Below are 19,666 nucleotides of genomic sequence, written 5' to 3' on the forward strand. Positions count from 1 at the left end.
GGAGGGAGGGCGGGCGAGGGGAGCGGACTGAGCATCCAGGACAGGACAGGCCCGGCCGAGGGGCGGCGGCGAAAGACTGAGCGCCGCGATCTCTGTCAGGAAGCGCAACCTCCCCGGGCCCCGCGGGGCCGCGCAGGGGGCGTTCTCAATCCCGCGCCCGCTCCCTCTTTCCATCCCCTGCCGCCCGCAGGCCACCCCGGGGCCCGGCTATCCGCGCGCGCGTCCTCGGGCTCGGGCCCGTCCCCGGCCCTCGAGGGAGCCGCCGCCTTCATCTACACCTCTGCAGCGGCCGCGCCAGAGGCCGCCCGGGCAGGACCCCGGAGTGAGCATCGAGCGCCCCCCAAGGAGTGCACGACCCCCGGAGCCGCCCTCAACACGGACCGCGCCCGCCGGGCACACAAGAATGGTCACTGTAGGTATTCCCTTGTCGCTGAGATGAGATGGAACCTGGTTGGGGAGGGGTTAGGCACAGGCTCCGCGGAGATGGCGGGGGGGTGGGGGGGTAGGACCAGGCCTAGCTAGGCCCCGGTGGGGGGGTAGGACCGAGCCTCGGGGCCTGAGAGTAGGCAGGGCCGCACCCAGAGTGCTGGGGGCGCATAGAGTCTGGCCTGAGAGGCCTTAGGAAGCCGAACTCCGATTCGGGGAGGCGTCCTACAGCGCCCTGGGGGCGGGATTGCCCCCTTCCAGCAGGCCTGATGGGGGAGGGGCCGCAGCAGCGGAGGATGCCTTCTCCATCCAGGCCCGGACCCCGCAGGCCGCCCAGGCAAACGCAGGGCCCCAATCACTGGTGCTGGGCCAGGACAAGGCGGCAAGCCGTCCCCGAGAACCCCGGGAAAGCGGGTGGCGTCGGATCGCGCGCCCTGGGCTGTGGCCGCGCCCGGGGAGCCGGGCGTCTCGTCCTCGAGCCCGTCGACCTTGCGGCAAGCGGGGAGGGGAGAGGAGGGGGCGCGCCCGGAGGCCCCGCGGGCCCGCCGCCGCTGCCGCCGCGTCCCTTTGTTTCTCGGAGCTTCTTAGCGGGCCGTAGCCTCGCGCGGGCGCCTCAGGCTTCGGGGAGGGGGAGGGGAGAGGAGGGCCCGCGGGGGGGCTTCCTGACTGCTGGGCCCCCGCCCCACGGGGGATGGGGTAAGGAGCTCGGGGATGTCCCCTAAGCCAGGTCCAGGCGCCCCACCCTGCCAGGGCTCTGGGCCTCGGGGTGACCTTGAGAGCGCCCGCCCGCCCGCGCCGCTCGCCCCACTCCCGGTGCTTTCAGCAGCCACCGAGCTGGTCAGCTCCCGAACCCGCGGCCACGCCCGGCCACGCCCTGTATAACCACGCCCCTGCCCCGCCCATCTGGACCCCGCCCCCTGGGGCCCCCAGGGCCCGGCCTCGCCCGAGCCCTCGGATTTCCACTCGGCAACCCGGGCGTATCCCGGGGGCGGGGCTGGCCAGTTCTAGCCCCACCCCGGCTCCACCCCCGCCCCCGCCGCGCGACTCCGCTCCCCGCGCCGCCGCGCGTCCTTTGTCTGGTCCCAGCGCCCAGGCCTCCTTCTTCCGTACTTACTGCCTTTCCGGTCTGTGTGTGTGCGCGTCTCTGTGCACTGTGTCTCTTTCTGGGCCTCTTCTTGGAGTGGGGGCGAGCACAGTGGGTGGAGGGATGCTCAGCGCTCCCTCCCTACAGGGGACCATGGGACCCGCCCACCTGGCTCGGAGAAAGGAGGCTGGAGAGGCCACGCTTCTCTGCTGTGTGACCTTAGGCCGGCTCCCTCCCCTCTCTGGGCCTCAGGCTGCCAATCCAGGTGCAGGAACGCGAGTGCAGCCTCCTGAGGACTCTCAGAACCCCCACAACAGCCCAACATCCATTCCTCTGATCTGTTCCTTCATTTGAAAGAGGGAAACTGATGCACAAAGGGGCAAGGGTGTGGTCAGAGGTCACACAAGGGCCTTGAAGCCCTGAAAGGCCTGGCTACTCCACTGGAGGGCACTCAGGCAGAGGTCCACCATGCGGACAGGCTGGGAGGAAGTGAGGGGATAAACTGAGACAGTGAGGGCCCTACATGGAGGGAGAAGGACCCAGAAGTGGGAGGCCTAGTTAGCACCACGTGGTGGCCCAGCCTCACTATGCATAGCCACTCAATGCCCTATTGTCGCCAGCATCCAGGCATCTACCACTGTGGCTGAGACCAAGGGGCACAGCTGGGGCCAAAGGGGTCAGACACAGGAGGATCTACATGGCAAGTGACTGTAGGTGTTCACTGCAAAATCCTTATGTCACGTGTGTGTGCAATGGTGCAAAAGAGTTGAAGAAACAGTGGCAGAGAAGGGGGGCAGACAGATGGGTTCAGAGGGCAGAAGAGGACAGAGAAACGGGGCGGGGGGGGGGGGGAGAAACAGAAAGAGAGATCCAGAGGAAGAGCTGGAGAGACTGGGAGGGAAGGTTCCATTGCCCCCAGTGGGTCTCTGCCTCTCCATCCTGGATCTACCCTCCTCCTCTCTGAATTCACCTCTTCACTCCTGACCTGGGACAGCCCTCCAAGGTCCCTGCGATCCCCGAGTCATCCCAGGCCACGCGTTTGCTGTGGGCTGGGGCAGGGCGGGTGTGGTCTCCACCAATCCGATCCCTATTAGCGGCTCAGCCGGCTGAGCTGCAGAGGAAACGCGACACTGATCCTGCTAAGCTCTGGCACAGATGGGAGGGAGATGGGGTGCTGGGGAGATTAGTAGGCTGGTTCTCAAGATCCCAATTACCTTTTAACCCCATCCAAGTTGAGGATTTTTGGGGTGGCTCTGTAGGCTCTGGGGTAGTCAGATCAGTAGTCAAACTTCATCATTACCACCACCTCCCATCACTCCCCGGCAAATCTCAGGTCCCTCTGACCCTCAATTTCTCCATCTAAGAAGTGGAGAAGATGATCTCCAGCTTTCAGTGTGCTTGTGGGAAGTCAACGAAACCTTTGCACCTGCTCAGTGCCTGACACATAGTCGGGGTTCCAAAGCTGGAACTTGCTGTGTCCTGAAACAGTGGCTTGTGTACTGCTAATTATTGGGGGAGGGGGTTCCCATAGAAGACGTCATCAGCCAATCACAGAACTCTAGTTTGCTGAGCCCAGAAGGGAATTCAGAATCCATCTTTGTGTTAGGGAATCTCTGTGCCATATCCTTAGTGGAGGGACAGAGGCTTAGAGAGGCAGTATGAGTGTCGGAGGATACACAGTGAGGAAGGTGCAGCCAGGAGCCGGCATATGGTGGCACCCAGTAAACATTTGTTGAATTGAATGGATAGACTCGGCCAACAGAGTGAGTTTAAATGTAGTCATGCCTGGGCTAGGTGTAGAGTTAGTGCTTGGTTTCACTTTGCTGTTGTTTTTACTATTATTAGCCTTTTTTGTTAGTAAAGTAGGTTCTGATGTCCAAGCTCCAGATCTGAATTCTTTTTTTCTTTTTTTTAAGATTTTATTTATTTATTCACGAGAGACACACAGAGAGAAGGCAGGGACATAGGCAGAGGGAGAAGCAGGCTCCCTGTGAGGAGCATGATGTGGGACTCGATCCCAGGACCCCAGGATCATGACCTGAGCCAAAGGCAGACGCTCAACCACTGAGCCACCAAGGGGTCCTCCGGATCTGATTTCTAGATACGCCATTTGCATGACACCCAACCTCGTGGAAATCCCCACCCCTTCACTGAGATTGTTACCTCTTCTGTTAAATGAAGAAAAGAGTCCCACAGTGTTCAATGTTGGAAGAATTGCCCGGAAATTTTCACATAAAGGATTTTGTCTAGCATATAACAGGCCACCCATACGTGGCCATTGGTGAAGTATGAATCTTATGAAACTGGATGCAGACCTGTAGTGTGCCTTACTGCTTTATCACAGGCGCCTGGGACAGACATTGCTAATCAACCCAGTGTGGGTTCCTGCTCAGTCTGGACGAGGCTTCAGAATAACTCTCCCGGAAGCCCCCAGACAGCCACTCTCAGCCAACTGGAGATGCAGGGGAGTTGACCCTCCATTGCCATCCTTTTGATAAGAGTAAACAGAAAGGAAACAGAGGCCCAGAGAAGAGCTAAGATCATCCCTGAGGACACACACCTATGAGGTGGCAAAGCTGCCCCCAGGCATTGGTGACTGTCTTTAAAACCAGCTCTGAAGTCCATCAGAGCCAGGTTTGAAATCGAATTCCCCATTCATATCCCTCGACGTCTGAGCTCAGTTGCCTCACTTATAAAATGGAGACTGTGTTGCTGTCTCTAAAGATGATTGGGAGTAATAAGTGAAATGATGCCTTTCCAGGCATCACTTCACACAGTGCCTGGCACACAGAAGATGTCAATGGAGCAGGACCAGTATTAATAGCAGTATTTACGAGGCAGGGATGACAGACATGACAAGCTGCTTCCTGTGATTGTGCCCATGGCAGACCTGATCCCGAATGCTTTGCAGCTGCACCCATATGTGACTTTAGATCCTTCCCTGGGGTCACTGTGCCAGTAACGTGGAGTTTGCCGCAAAGTGGAGCTGAGGCCCAGAAGCTTTGTGGAGCCTACCCGAGGACACACAGCTGAGAAATGTTAGAGCTAGCACTATTCTTCATTGGCAGTGAAAGTTGAAAATACAGACTGTAGACCAGAAAAACTCCTGTGCAAATCCCTGTCACGCCATTTATAACCTGCGTGACCGTTAGTAATTATTTATTTATTTATTTATTTATTTATAGAAGATTTTATTTATTCATTCATGAGAGACACACACACAGAGAGAGAGAGAGAGAGAGAGAGAGGCAGTGACACAGGCAGAGGGAGAAGCAGGCTCCATACAGGGAGCCCGACGTGACACTCGATCCCAGGGACTCCAGGATCACGCCCTGAGCCAAAGGCAGGTGCTCAACCACTGAGCCACCCAGGGATCCCCAGTAATTTTTAAAACATTGCTGAACTTCGCTTTCCTCATCTGTTGTCTTAGCTCGGGCTGCTCTAACAAAATGCCATAAACTGGGAGACTTAAACAGCAGACATTTATTTCTCATAAATCTTCTTCTGGAAACTGGGAAGTCCAAGATCAAAGTAGCAGCCAATTTGGTTTCTAGTAAGGACTTGCCCCCTGTTTTGCAGGTGGATATCTTCTTGCTGTGTCCTCACATGGTGGAGAGAGAGATCATCTCTCTCCTGTCCCTTTTTGTAAGGACATGAATACCATTCATTCGGGCTCCACCGTCATGACCTAATTACCTCCCAAAGATTCCACATCCAAATACCATCACATTGGGGATTAAGGTTGCCACATATAAATTTGAGGGGACACAGGCATTCAGTTCACAGCGTCTGTTAAGCAGAAAAAATTAAGAACTCTTTTCAGGGTGGTCGAGAATAAGGAAAAAAAACAACAACAACCTTTCCTGTAGAGGGCTTTGCACGGTGCCTGGCACACAGTATGTCCAATATTTGGGAACAAGTATGGTATTGTATTTTGGGTCAGGGATGGCTGAGATGAAGTGTACCTGCTGACACTTTCTAATTCTGTGGTCACAAAGATCTTGCTAATCAATCACAGTGATCTCTCCTGCTGAAACTGAATATGGCTTCTAATCCTTCCTAATTCATCCCTTTGTGAAAACCCTAGCAATCAATTTGATTTTTCAAGTGAGGGTAACCCATCTGCCAACAATGCCATAGGAGAAAACCTAAGGAAATGGCTGGGTACTTTACCTTCCCATGCCCATGACAGATAATCCCAGCTCTGTTTCCTGCTGAGCCCAGATGTGGCTTTAAAAGTCTTCTCTGTGTGGTCCTTATGTGTAAAATACATGTAGAATATTTTTGAAAATTGCTAAATACTTCTAAGAAAGCAGATCTTAGAAGTTCTCAACACAGGAAAAAAAATTATAACCATGTATGATGATGGATGTTAACTAGACTTATCATGAAGATAATTTTGCAATATATACAAATATTGAATCATTGTGTTATACACCTGAAACTAAATGTAACATTATATGTCAGTTGTTTTAAAAATAGATGTAAGAAATAAGTTAAATAAAATTCAACATCTAGGGGATCCCTGGGTGACTCAGTGGTTTAGCGCCTGCCTTCGGCCCAGGCCGTGATCCTGGAGTCCCGAAATCTGAGTCCCACATCGGGCTCCCTGCATGGAGCCTGCTTTTCCCTCTACCTGTGTTTCTGCCCCTCTGTGTGTGTGTGTCTCTCATGAATAAATAAATAAATAAATAAATAAATAAATAAATAAATAAATAAATAATCTTTAAAAAAATTCAACATCTATTCTTTAAAAAAATCTTGTTAGGATACTAGGAATAAAATTAAGCATTCATAATATGAAAACCCACAGCAAAAGTCAAATTTAGCTGTGAAATATTTAAAGCATTTCCTTTAACATTATGAATATAAAGAAGCCATTACCACAATGTAACCCCTGCAATAAGACAAGAAAAATAAATAACAGGTATAGATTGGAGATAAATAAATAAAACTGTCATTATTTGCTGGTGTTATTATGTTAGTTATACATTTAAATAGCTCAAGGGCACCTGGCTGGCTCAGTCAGTAAAGCATGCAACTCTTGATATCAGGGTTGTGAGTTCAAGCCCCACATTGGGTGTAGAGATTACTTAAAAATAAAACATTTTTAAAAAGTAATAGGGACTTCTGGGTGGCTCAGTCAGTTGAGCACCTGACTCTTTTTTTTTTTTTTTTTTTTTATTGGTGTTCAATTTACTAACATACAGAATAACCCCCAGTGCCCGTCACCCATTCACTCCCACCCCCCGCCCTCCTCCCCTTCTACCACCCCTAGTTCGTTTCCCAGAGTTAGCAGTCTTGAGCACCTGACTCTTGATTTCAGCTCAGGTTGTGATCTCAGCGTTGTGGGGGATTGAGCCCCGTGTCAGTTTTAGTGCTGAGGGTGAGAGGGACATCTCCTTGAGATTATCTCTTTCCCTCTCCCTCTGCCCCTCTTCTCTCCCTCTCTCTCAAATAAATGAAAAAATTTTTAAATAATAAAAATGAGGGACTCCTGGGTGGCTCAGCAGTTGAGCATCTGCCTTCAGCTGGGGACGTGATCCTGGAGTCTGGGGATCGAGTCCCATGTCGGGCTCCCTGCAGGGAACCTGCTTCTCCCTCTGCCGATGTCTCTGCCTCTCTCCCTGTGTCTCTCATGAATAAATAAATAAAATATTAAAAAATAAATTAAAAATAAATGAAAATGATAAAAAATAGCTCAGTGGAAAACCTGGGCATGGGAGGGTAATGAATGCCTAGTGGGAAAATTATGGATGAAGCAAAAGAAATACTAACACATTTGGGATAGGAATTACCTTTGGTGGCAGGAGGGCAGTATGTAGTCAGGGAGAAGCTTATGAGGACTTCAAAGCTAATAAAAATATTATATTTCTTATTCTGAAAACAAAAGTGTTCATTTTATTGTTCTAGAAATGCACAGATTGATTTTAGACAGGCAAACATAGCAAACAGATATATATGGCATCTATATATGGAATTTCTCACAGTAAAATCACATGTAAGGTGCTTGCCTAATGCTGGAGGAATGGTAGGGATTATTAGAATAATACTTGTCCTCTCTCCATGTTTAAGCCCATGTCAGACATGACTGATCCATCACCACTGAGCCCCTCCTCAATCCCACTGATTCCTGAGTAGGGACTGGGCCGTGAGCGGGTGTGGCCTGTTGTCTCCAGCAGATACTCGGGGCCATGGAGTCTCAGGTGGCGGGGGGCCCGGCCGGCCCGGCCCTGCCCAACGGGCCACTCCTTGGTACAAACGGAGCCACTGATGACAGCAAGACCAACCTCATCGTCAACTACCTGCCCCAGAACATGACCCAGGACGAGTTCAAGAGTCTCTTCGGCAGCATTGGTGACATTGAATCCTGCAAGTTGGTTCGAGATAAGATCACAGGTGTGGCTGCTGGCAGATGGGGAGGGAGGAGACAGAGGTGGTAGTCTCAGGAATACAGGTGTGATGGGGGCAAGTAGCACCCTGGGGGATCCGAGGTATAATGGGGAGACAGGTGTGATCTCTGGTGGGGTATCTCAGGGGTGATGGGGGCAAGCAGGACTCTGGGGGATTTGAGGTGTCCTAGGGACAGGGTAGTACTCGGGGGGAACAGTAAGATGGGGATCTTAGTTCTCACAACCTTGAGCAATGGCAGTCAGCCTCTCAGGACTGGGTCTGGGAGGACACGGGTACGTGTGGGGAGGTCATCATCCTGGTCCTGCCCACAGGGCAGAGCCTCGGTTATGGGTTTGTGAACTACTCTGACCCCAACGATGCAGACAAAGCCATCAACACCCTCAACGGCCTCAAACTGCAGACGAAGACCATCAAGGTTAGTGCCCTCCTCATTTCTCTCTGCTGCCTGTCCCCCATTACTGCCCATCTACAACTATCCCCAATCTCCCTTATTACTGCCCACTTGGACTGCCCCCTTCACTGCCACTTAATGCCTACAGCCACCTCCCCTGCCACAAACCCCTTTTCCCACCCACCCATCTCCTCCATGGTTCATCCCCTCAGTGGTTCAAACTCTCCCCCAAGAATTCCTAGCTGGGCACCCAGGCCCAGACTCTTCCTCTCTGAAACTCAGTTTCCTCATTTGTCAGAGAATATCAGCATATCAGCTCCACATTCTCTGGTGGCTCAGGGAAGTAGCCATCCCATTGGCAGTAGAAGAGTGACCAGGGTCTGACGGGCAGTCCCCTTGCCTTTGTCATGGAAATGGAGGAGGGGTGGGGGCCCATCTGCCATCTGGAGCCTAATTAGGGTCTGGGAGGGCGGGATTAGGGGCGAGCCCCTCCCCCACCTTTGTGCAATGCCCCTCCCCCCACAACCTCCCCTCTCAGCAGCTGCAGCTGGGACTCTGCTAGCCCAGGTTCCCTGGGGGGGGTCGCCATGGAAACCCCCCTCTCTAGGTTTGCCTGGGGGTGTCTGGACTCCGCCCCACAAATCTGCTCTGGAACCTTGGGGGAGGCTACACTGGGGGTGCCCATCTGGCCCCAGTTGTCTCTGGGAAGTGAGGTGCAGGAATCTCTTCCTCTTATTCTGCGTGGTGGGGGAGGATGAGGTCATGACCTGATGAGTCTCTCTCCTTGGCCAACTAGACCCAGAAGCCCTGGGGCATGAGGGTGACAAATCCAGAGGCCATTATGCATGTGATGCAGTGAGCGTGTGTGTATGTGTGTGTGAGATACCCTGGGCTGTGAGCCATTGTGTTTGTGGGACACCGCAGCTATGTGTCTGTTGTCGCATGAGTCTGGCTGTTAGAGACTTCGAGTGTGTCACTGTGTGTCTGTAGGATGTGTTTATTTCACAGGTGCTTTGTGACACACTGGGACTCCAGCTGTGACCTGGTGGGGCTGTGTGGGTGTGTCTGGCTGTGACAAGGTGTTTGTGTGGCAGACTGAAGTTGTGTGGGTGTGTCTACCTGTGCCCTATTCGGGATGGAACGGGTGTGACGTGGGCTTGTGCAGTGGTGACAGGTGTGTGGTTCTGCGACTCTTACTGTAATTACTGAAGACCCCCAGAGCTTCTGTGAATGTCTTAGCAGCCTTGAGTCACCGTTTTGCTGGTGCAGTCACCGGGGCTGTGCAGTGGGTGGCACAGTGTGGCCTCGTGTCTGTGTATGTGTCTGTGTGTCTGCCTGGGTGGCACTGTTGTATGGCTGGTCCCGACTGGGTGCTCTGGCAGATTTTGCCCTAGTCACGTCTGGCCGAGCGCACATCCAGGTGAGGGACCTGGGTCAGCCCCCATCATGTGCGGATGGAGAAGACCCCCGAAGCCCTACTCAGTGCCTCAAGTGACTTCTGACCCCAAACACCCACTCAGAAGCTCACACTTGCCTTCCCCTCACCCCTAACTTTGATTCATCAACAAACCCTCACCCCTCAAAACTCACAGCCTCACAGGCCAGAGTGGAAACCATCAAGTACATGGCTATGATTTTTAATTATTACTACAGGAAAAAGAGCAGCTGCGGTGTTTGTGTTTGTTTCCTGGAGGACCCCAGGTGCTCACAATTGCATTAATTAGAACCCCTCTACCTCCAGCCCATGAGGCTCTCACCCAGACCCACCCCTGGCCCCATTGACTCCTTTTGTTAGTTTTTTAATTACTCATCTCTAATGAAATGATATGCCCTCACAACTCACCACCCCAAACGAAAGCCAGACCCTTGACAATGACCCTTATCTACCTAGAGGTTAATTTAGAAAGAGACGGAGAATAGACCCTGGCAGAAATAGAGACGCTCATGCCCCAGCCCGGTGCCCCTGGAAGCTATAGGTCAACCTGTGAGCATCTGGGGGCCCCTCCAGACTGTGTTTCCAGGACACTGATAAGCACACAATGAGATGGGGTCACACAACTGGCTGCTCTGTAAATGGACTTTTCTTTCCCTCAGTTTACAATACTCGCCACTGTTTCGGGGAAATAAATATACACGTCCACCATTTTTTAAACAGCTGCAGAGAGTTTCATTGTTGGGCTGGACCATAATTAATGACACAAATCGAAAGATTATACTAAAACGTGTCCAATTCACGACTGAGAGAAGTGCTTGGAGAGAGTGACGGGGGCGGGTGGGTAGGGGCGGAGGACCAAATTCAGATGGGAGAGAACAGGGAGGACATTTGAGCTGAGACAAAAGAAGAGCGGAGAGGAAGGATGTTCCCGGCCGATGGGAACAACCAGAGCAAAGGCCTCGTGGCTGAAGTGTGCCTGGTGTGTTTGGGGAACACAGAGACTGGTGTGGCTGAAACAGAGCAATCTGGGCAGAGATGAGAGTGAGGGGGTGGGGTGATGGGCAGGTTGTGTGGGGCCTTGTGGGCTGTGAGAAGGACTTTTACTCTGGAGAAAGTGGGAGCCACAGAAGGTTCTGAGCCAAGGAAGGATGTGCCCTGACTCAGTTGCTCACAGGCGCCCTCTGGCAGCTGTAGAGGAAAGAGATGGGACGTTAGACTGGGGGGTGGGGACCGGGGGTACAGGCTGCTGTACTGGTCTGGGCGAGCGATAGTGGGAGGTGGGCCAGGGTGGGGCAGTGGAATTGGGAGTGTGTGGATTCCAAGTAATGAGGAAGGATCGGTGGTGGATTGGGTGTCCGTGTGAAAGACAGGCACTGGGGACAGTTACTGAACTGGGACAAGTTGGGAGCAGTTGGGAGCTGGGTGCAGCCTCACAGAGTGTGACCGCCTGTGAGACCTCGTGCGGCACCCAGAGGCAGGTGTCACACAGGCCCACACTAGAGTTGGACGTTTGGGAGTCATCAGCATGGAGCTAGTGGGTAAAGACCTGGGTGGCCCTGTGGGCCCCAATGTGGTCAGAAAGAAGGGCCACAGTCCTGGGCTCACCTTCCAAAGAAGCAGGAAATTTCATGTTGATGGAGTGTACGGCGTGAGCTCAGGGGCTGGGGGCTCGAGGTCCTGGGGAGACATCTGACCCGGGGGCCCAGCAACGGGTCTCCCCCACCACTTTATGCAGGCCGGGCCTCATTGTCGGCCAGGGCCACGTCCCCTCCCCCATGCCCTGGCCGGCACCACCCAGGGAGGTGACTTGAGAGATATTTGTTGAGGGACTGGATGAGGCGCCTCTGCAGCTCCCTGGTGGTCGGGACGTGGCCTCCCTCTCCCCATCTGTGAACCGGGTCCTCCCCTCACCTCTGCCCACCTGGGCCCCCACTCCAGGTGTCCTATGCCAGACCCAGTTCTGCATCCATCCGCGATGCTAACCTGTACGTCAGCGGACTCCCCAAGACCATGAGCCAGAAAGAAATGGAGCAGCTCTTCTCCCAGTACGGCCGCATCATCACTTCTCGCATCCTGGTGGACCAGGTCACAGGTAGGCTGCGCGGACGCTGCGCCTGGCAGGGCACTGGGCCGGGGAGGGGCGGGTGACGGGCCCTCGTGACGCGCCCTCACTCCCTGGCAGGTGTCTCTCGGGGCGTGGGGTTCATCCGCTTTGACAAGAGGATTGAGGCCGAGGAGGCCATCAAAGGACTGAATGGGCAGAAGCCGCTGGGCGCGGCCGAGCCCATCACGGTCAAGTTCGCCAACAACCCGAGTCAGAAGACTGGGCAGGCCCTGCTCACTCACCTCTACCAGTCGTCGGCCCGGCGCTACGCAGGCCCCCTGCACCACCAGACGCAGCGCTTCCGGTGAGCGCCCCGCCACCCAGCCCCGGGCACCGAGACCCCCACGCTGGGGGCCCCAGCCTTGCAGCCACCCTCCCTGAACCCCGTTCCTCCAGGGCAGAGGGACCCTGGGAGGGGGTCCACACCGAGGGCAGCAGATGGGAAATGTGTGGGCCGGTCAGAGGCTGAGGCCAGGCCCTCGTACCCGGCAGGCCCTCAACGGACGGGCGCAGGGCACTAGGAGTGGCATTGTCGGTGTTGGGAGTTTTTAGAGTCAAAGAACAAAAAAAAAGCGCTTTAGAGTCACCTGATGGGGGCCGCCCTCTGTCGGGGATGGGGCTCCAGCCGTCTGTGCCTCCTGGTGTCTAGACCATGAGCACGGAGCTCGTGTTGCCTGTAATTTACCAACAGGGACCCTAGGCACAGAGAGGTGTTGTCACTCGCCAGGCCGGGCTCTGCCGAAAAGAGGCTTGAACCTTCCCTTCTGGGGCCCCGAGCCCCGCAGGGTGGGGGCAGGCGAGTGGGGCTGGGCAGGCTGGGATGGGGAGGACAGGACGCGGGCACAGGCCAGGCAGCGGCAGGGCAGGCGAGAGGCAGCGCCCGAGTGACCACGGTTCCGTGCCAGGCGGTGTCCAGCCGGGCGGGGAGCAGGCGGGTGGGGGCAGGGCTGGGCTGCTGGCCTGCTGGGTGGGGGCAGGGAGGGCAGGCCGGCCACCGGCCAGCGTCAGGCCAGCGTCACAGCTGGGGGTGTGCCCGGAGGCCACCGGTGACCACCCCTTTTGCTTCCACAGGCTGGATAATTTGCTCAACATGGCCTACGGAGTCAAGAGGTAACAGTGCCCCCGCCCCGCTGCCCCCAGCTCCCCACTGTCCCTCCTTGGACTCTTGCCCCAGTGGGCCCCCTCCCCACCGCCACCACCAGGACCGCCAGCTCAGCTGTGCGTCTGCCCCTTGCCCCGGAGTAGCGTGTCCATTTAGAGAATTAGGGGCTACGGAGCCTAGTGAATGCCTAGAAAGAGCTACTACAGAACTGGGCCCTGGGAGGGGCTGTCCGGGGGGACCCGCTCCAGCCCAGGGAAGGGTGAACCATGTTGCCTGGTCACACCCATGCCCCCTGGTTCCCACGCTAAGTCTGAGTTGCATCTGCCAACTGTTGATGGTCTTTGCTGAGGGTCACAGAATACCCCCCTTCTACCCCATAGTCCAGGATGGACCTTGAGGCTCGCACAACGTTGTCCACCTCCCCGACCCTGTGAAGGTCCCTGTGGGATTTTTGTTTTTGGGTTTTTTAAGATTTTATTTATTCATGAGAGACACAGAGAGAGAGAGGCAGAGATGCAGGCAGAGGGAGAAGCAGGCTCCCCATGGGGAACCCAGTGCAGGACTCGATCCCAGGACCCCAGGATCACGACCTGAGCCGAAGGCAGACAGTCAACCACTGAGCCACCCAGGCGTCCCTAGGTCCCTGTGTTTCTTGATCGTAAGCTGTTGAGCACACACTGAGTGCCGGCTGCTGGCCTCGGGCTCGGGGACCCAACAGGGCCCAGCCGGACTTGGTCTCTTCTTGCAGAGAAGAAACAGCATTGAGCACAGGGCTTGGCACACAGTGGGCGCTCAATAAGAGGTAGCCACTCTCATGATTATCGTTACTGTTATTAATTATCTCAGCCTAGTGGGGAAAGACACTTTTCCCCTGCAAGTGAACAGGGCTGTGAAGCGGGCCAGAGAGGGGGTGATGAGGACCCCGCAGAGACTCCTCACCTGTCCAAGGTGCCAGAGCCTGGGCAGAACCGGGCAGGAGGGAGCAAGCCGTTAGTCCTCAGTGGCCAAACTGACCGAGTCAGACTCTGGGGCTCCCTCTGAGCAAGCAAGCGAGGCCTTGGGAGTCAGGGAGGCCCTGAGGCACATGGGCAGAGCAGACCCTGCGTGTTCATTCATTCAGTGGTTGGTCAGTCAGTCAACAAACCCTCCCAAGTGCCTGCTGCGCTCAGAGCTCTTCTGAGCTGGAGCACCTTGGAGTGGATCATCCATATACAGCTTGAACAGGAAAAGTCTGGCAAGGGGCAGGGGCAGCAGCGGCCCAGTTACGAGGCAGAGACCTGGTAGTGGAGGGTGGTACTTGGCCAGCTGCACTCCCCTCCTGGCCCCGAGCACTGCCCTTCGGGCGGGCCTCTAGCCTGGAGGGGCGGCCAGGGGCCGGGGGGGCGGTGGGGGTGGGGGGGGAGCGCTGCTGAGGGCAGGGGCGGGGTGGGATCAGTGGGGGGAGGGCAGGAGTTGGTGGGAAAATGTGCCAAGGGAGGGGTTAGTGGTCAGGGGTGGGGAAGGGGCCAGGGTCAACTGGAGCCAGTGGGGTCAAAGCTTACGGGGTCAAGGGATAGACAGGGGCTCTCGGTAGGATTGTGGGTGAGGGCCCAGTGTTCAGGGGAGGTCAGAAGTCAGGCCAGGGCTACAGCTCAGGATGGAGATTGGGGGCCAGCATCTCAGAGCAGGTCACAGTTTCAGGTGGGGTCAAAGGTGGAGGTCATGAAACTGTCGTGGCGGGGAGCACGGCACAGCCAGCGGTCACAACGGTGTTGGGGGTCACGGGGGTCAGGGGTGTGCCGGGGGTCAGGGCAGAGCCCGCGTGACCCCCAAAGTAGTCCCCTGTCGCTCATCGCCAGGTTCTCGCCCATCGCCATCGACGGCATGAGCGGCCTCGCAGGTGTGGGCCTGTCCGGGGGCGCGGCGGGCGCTGGCTGGTGCATCTTCGTGTACAACCTGTCGCCGGAGGCGGACGAGAGCGTGCTGTGGCAGCTGTTCGGGCCTTTCGGGGCCGTCACCAACGTCAAGGTCATCCGCGACTTCACCACCAACAAGTGCAAGGGCTTCGGCTTCGTCACGATGACCAACTACGACGAAGCGGCCATGGCCATCGCCAGCCTCAACGGCTACCGCCTGGGCGAGCGCGTGCTGCAGGTGTCCTTCAAGACCAGCAAACAGCACAAGGCCTGAGCCGCCGCCGCCCTCCCCACCCTCCCCGGGCAGCAGAGAGAGAGAGAAAGAGAGAGAGAGGGGCCCCGAGAGAGACAGCGCAGGCCGACCACCGACGGCACGAGGGCCCCGCGTCCCTGCGGAAGCCACAGGGTGAGCACTTGGGGTGGGAGAGTCTGCAGGGAATGGGGGGTGCCTGGGGGTCCCCCACCCCGTCCTCCTGCCCCCACCCCAGGCTGGGCTGTTCACTCTCTCGTCTTGGTTTTGTTCACGGCGATGGTTTTTGTTTCTTTTTTCGGCTAAAAAGAAAGCAGAGACGTGCCCCCACCCCACCTTCAACCACCCTCCGCGGGATGGCTTTGCGGGGGCGCTGGGGGTGCCCTCCCAGACCCCCTTGTCCAGGCCTCCCCAACACCTAGATGAGCCTGAGGGGAGGGGGAACAGGTTTAAAAATCCCCAAAAAAGCAAAACGGAGGAGGGGTGTGGGCATTCCTGGCCCAGAGCCCCTGGATAGAGTGTGAGGAGCAGGGGGAGGGGCTGGAAACAGAAACAAAATGAAAAAAAAGGGGGGGGTGGGAGGGGAAGAAAAACTCTATTTTTGTAAAAAGGGAAAAAAGACCTCGTGGAGAATTTTTACTGGGGATTCTTGAACTTGAAAAAAAAAAAAACACAAAAAAAGACAAAAAAAAAAAAAGAAAATATTTTGGCAGGTTATGTTTACCAACTGGGGCAGGGGCAGGGAGCAGGGCTTGGGGGCCGGGGGTCCACGGGGCCACACAGAGAAACACAGCCACGCGAAGACACGCGGGGGACACGTGCACACACACACACACACACACGCACACACACACCCCACAGGGACACACAGAAGCACGCCCGGACAGACCCAGAGACACGCCCCGGACACACCTTCAGGAGCTCGTTGGCCAGACCCAGACAGGCAGACAAACACGTGGATAATCACAGGAGACTCGGAAGCGTGGGGCTACGCAAATGTGGCCACGGGCAGACATCATCGGGGGCTAAGGCGGCCGCAGGTGGCTGCGGAAGGCGAACATTTCCACGTGGACACGGGAGAGCGGAGACAGACACAACTGGACACACAAATCTAGACACCCAGTCCCGGAGAAACCAGAGCTACGATACCCAGGAGACACAGACACGCGCATGGCATCCCTTAGGCCCAGGGGAGAGGTGGTAGCCCAGACCCTGGCCCAGTCCACTTCCTCCAGCTAGGCCGCCCGGGGCTCCCCCGGACGCATGGCCCTCCTCAGCCCAGCTCCAGGTTCTCTGCTCTCTCCTGGCTCATCAGTGGTCCCTGCCGCCCACGAACACAGGCGTGCACACACAGCATCCATGCATCCAAACACACGATACCTCGTTTCACTTTTGGCATCATTGTGGGCTGGAGGCAGCCCCCGCCCCCCAACACTTGAGGCCAAAGGACCCCCTGTCCCCGGGGCTGAACCTCCCTGGGCCGAGGCCCTGGCCCAGAGGCTGAGGGGGGAGGCTGGGCCCTGAGCCTTCCCCCTCCCCCCAAAGGCCTCCCCAGCAGGAAGTACCCGCTGTTCCCTGCAGGCCCCCCCCAACCTCCCCCTACCCCGGGGGTGGACAGGGCCCAGGGGCCCAGCCCCGAATTCCCTCCCCACCCCCTTGTCACCCCCTTTCAGTTTGTTGGGTTTTTCCGTCTTTCCAAACTCCTGAGGGCCATGGATGCAGCCCCCATCCTGAGGCCCAGCCCCGGCTTCTGTCTGGAAAGTCCAGACGCTTTCCATTCCCCTAGTTTTCATTCTTTGTAAAAAAAAAAAGAAAAAAAAAGAAAAAAAAGAAAAGAAAAAAGAAAAGAAAAAGAAAGAAAAAATTTCCAACAGAAGCCGATGGCCGGAGCCCCTGGGAGCCCTCGCAGCCCCCCACCCCCCGCAGCGGGCCCAGTCAGAACTGAGAATTGCAAACCCCAGTTCAGCTTCAGTTGCCCTTCCTCCCGTGTCCCTGCGTTTGGTGTCCGGCCACGGCCCCATCGGACTGCCCAGCTCTCTCTCCCCCACCCCTCCCGGTGTTTGTTAGTAAACGTCTGTGGAGCTTCTGCTGCAAGGAACAAAAAGAAAAAAAAAATCAAAAAAGCGACAAAAACACACAAACAGAAGAGGAAAAAAAAAAGCGACAAAAAAAAGGAAGAAAAAAAAAACACACAGAAGAGATTAAAAAAAAAAAAAAGGAAAAAAAAAGACATAAACTGGCACCAGTTAACTTTCTTGTACTTTTTTGCCGAATTTAGCTTCTTGTAGTTTTAACTTATTGCTATGTTAACTATTTATTCTTGTTGCCCTGTAAGGACATTTGTGTATATTTCTGTTCCTTCATCCAGTTTGCAAGTTTAAAGGAACCACGATGTTCTCTTTGTTTCTTTAAGTTTTGCTGAGACGTGGTTATGCCTAATTTATTTATAAAAGGGGAAGTGGAATCATTAAAGTAATAATAATTATTAATAACAGTAATGGTAGCCGAGCGGCGCCCGGGGGGCGTGTGCTCTGTGGGGCGTCCCCGCGGCCAGCGACGTCCGGGGTCTTAATGGGATTATTTTTGCTCGTCTTGAGAATTTTTTCAGTCCTCTTTAGCTGGTGAAAACCCTAGCTTGTTCTTGATACACGAACCTATTTATTCTTGTGGTTTTTAAAGTCCTTCCCAACCTCCCAGCACCCCTCCAGCAGGGCAGGCACCCCCAGCGGGTCCACCCCTCTCCCTCTGCTGTTTCTTGGGGCTCTCTCCCCTCCGCCCTCCAAGCGCAGGGACACGTGTGCACACGTGGGCAGCGTGCAGGGGGCGTCTGTGAGCAATAAGGGCTGGGTCTGTCCCCGACCCTGGGGCAGCCGGGCTCTGCAGAGGGGGCACCTCCCCACACCACCCCCCTCCCCACTGAGGCCTAGGCCCCTGACACCCCAAAGTCTGGGAGGGGACTTCTTTTTCTAAAACACAGAACTCAGCCCAGCCAGGCTCCCTCCCCAGAGGCCAGCCCCTCACCCCAGGGGCCAGGGGGCCTGGGGTCTTCCACAACCCTGGGGGGCAGGGGCAGGGCCCGTGGGATGGGGGCTCAGCCCCCTCCAGCCCTCCCTTCATCCTGTTATTTATTCAGAAGGTTTCAAATCACGACAGAGTCCATGTTGGAGGTGATAAAGAACTGTAAAAAAAAAAAAAAAAAAAAAAAAATCGAGAAAAAGACAAAAAAAAATCACAAAAACCCAAAACCCAACAAGAACACTTTGCGTTGCGTTTAGACTATTTATTACCGGGATTACAGGCCTGGCCGCGGTAACAGACTTTTACATGGAATTGTTTAATTATTTGTACTTTTCATGCCAGAAAATAAAAGTTCAGAATCTTACGGCCTCAGCTGTCTGTGTGCTGGCAGGTGGGGAGTGCTGGGAGTGTGTCACTGGTCCTGGCCGTGTGGCCACACCTAAGCCTGGCTCTCATCGGGAGCCCCTGCCCCTCCTCACTACACACACACACACATACACACGACTCAGGGTGGGTGAGAAACCAATGCAGGTGGAAGTGGCCCCGGGGGTCCATCTGCCCTGCGGCCCTGGGCTTACTCCAGGGCCCACCAGGCAGCTCAGATGTAGGCTCTGATGAGACCGCAACCCTGACGGGGGAGGTGGGTGCTGGACCTGCAGAGAGCCACCTCTCCTGCATTCCACCCTCTGCCCATCCCACTCCTGAGGAAAGCAAAGTGGACAGCCTGGTTGGGGAGAGGGAATCGTGTTTATTGTTTTGAGGTCACAGGTCAAGTCACTCATCCCCACCAGGGAGGGAGGCAAACACCCTGGGCGGGGGGCGGGGGCGGGCGCCCAGGGGGTGCGGAACTCCTTTATTCCACCTTTGGAGACCACCGGGGCCTGGGAAGGAGGGCTGTGCCCTGCCCGGCCCCCCTGAGAGCAGGGCAGAGCTCCACATGGATCCCGCCCCCACCCCCTCCCCCCGCCCCCAATGCCAGGGTGAGGAGACTGGAGGGGCAGGCCTTGGTCCCCTGGCGGAGCGCTGGGTGGGCGGGTGGCACCGTTGGGGATGTTTCTGAGCCTTGAGGTTCTGGAACCAGAGAGAGACCAAATGAGAAAGACGGAGAGAGAGGCGGAGGGGTGAGGAGAGAAGAGGTGCCTGCCTAGCTCTTTTCTTTAGAGCGTGCTGTACCCCCAAAGTTGAGGTGGGCACCTCTGCACCCAGGAGGGCTAGAGCTCATCATGGTCACCATCAGTGGGCAGTTCAGGTGGTGGCTCTGGGCAGGCGGCTGGTGTCATCAGCTCCATGAGGTACTCGCAGCGACTGGGCTCCGTGGTGCTGGTCACCACTGTCTCCTTTCCACACAGCAGGCGCACCTGGGGCAGGCAGGTGGGCGCTCAGGGGGGCTTGGGGGGGGCCTGGACCCCTGCCCCCAGCCCGCGCCCTGCCAGCACTCACGGTGGTGGAGCGGTTGGGGCCCTGCCAGCAGCCCGTGCCCTGCTCGTACTTCATGGCGCTGAACTTGTCGTGCTCGGGGCCAGCCCATGAGCCCCAGGTGCTGCAGG

At 56.0% G+C, this 19,666-nt stretch overlaps 2 protein-coding genes across 8 annotated transcripts in view; one reads left to right on the forward strand and one right to left on the reverse strand.

Annotated features, from left to right (window-relative positions):
- ELAVL3 (ELAV like RNA binding protein 3) lies at window positions 1–18,483 on the forward strand. 3 transcript variants are annotated; one of them, XM_072787295.1, is made up of 7 exons: window positions 1–412; window positions 7,693–7,909; window positions 8,236–8,339; window positions 11,689–11,842; window positions 11,933–12,158; window positions 12,926–12,964; window positions 14,774–18,483. In XM_072787295.1, the coding sequence occupies exons 1-7, from the start codon at window positions 404–406 to the stop codon at window positions 15,123–15,125; spliced, it is 1,101 nt and encodes a 366-aa protein (XP_072643396.1). In that variant the 5' UTR covers window positions 1–403; the 3' UTR covers window positions 15,126–18,483. The 3 variants fall into 3 exon arrangements, with proteins under 3 accessions (XP_072643396.1, XP_072643395.1, XP_072643397.1); XM_072787294.1 differs by having other exon boundaries at window positions 2–412; window positions 7,690–7,909; XM_072787296.1 differs by having other exon boundaries at window positions 2–412; window positions 7,690–7,909; window positions 14,795–18,483.
- PRKCSH (PRKCSH beta subunit of glucosidase II) overlaps window positions 18,367–19,666 on the reverse strand; it is an 11,789-nt gene continuing 10,489 nt past the window's right edge. For 3 of the 5 annotated variants that reach the window (XM_072787293.1, XM_072787289.1, XM_072787290.1), the window contains exons 16-18: window positions 19,560–19,659; window positions 19,293–19,477; window positions 18,367–19,190 (exon numbers count right to left, since the gene is read on the reverse strand). In XM_072787293.1, coding sequence (XP_072643394.1) covers window positions 19,331–19,477; window positions 19,560–19,659 — 247 coding nt within the window. In that variant the 3' untranslated portion in view covers window positions 18,367–19,190; window positions 19,293–19,330. The remainder of the gene's footprint in view (window positions 19,191–19,292; window positions 19,478–19,559; window positions 19,660–19,666) is intronic. The other 2 variants (XM_072787291.1, XM_072787292.1) reach the window with 2 other exon arrangements.

Source organism: Canis lupus, chromosome 19 (genome assembly GCF_048164855.1).
Source record: "Canis lupus baileyi chromosome 19, mCanLup2.hap1, whole genome shotgun sequence".
Lineage (NCBI taxonomy): Eukaryota > Metazoa > Chordata > Mammalia > Carnivora > Canidae > Canis > Canis lupus.

Excerpts from the sequence above, each read along its gene's own strand:
- ELAVL3 (XM_072787294.1), top strand. Across the intron at positions 11,843-11,932 it reads CCTGGTGGACCAGGTCACAG|GTGTCTCTCGGGGCGTGGGG; the intron begins GTAGGCTGCGCG and ends ACTCCCTGGCAG. Across the intron at positions 12,965-14,773 it reads ATGGCCTACGGAGTCAAGAG|TCCCCTGTCGCTCATCGCCA; the intron begins GTAACAGTGCCC and ends CCCCCAAAGTAG.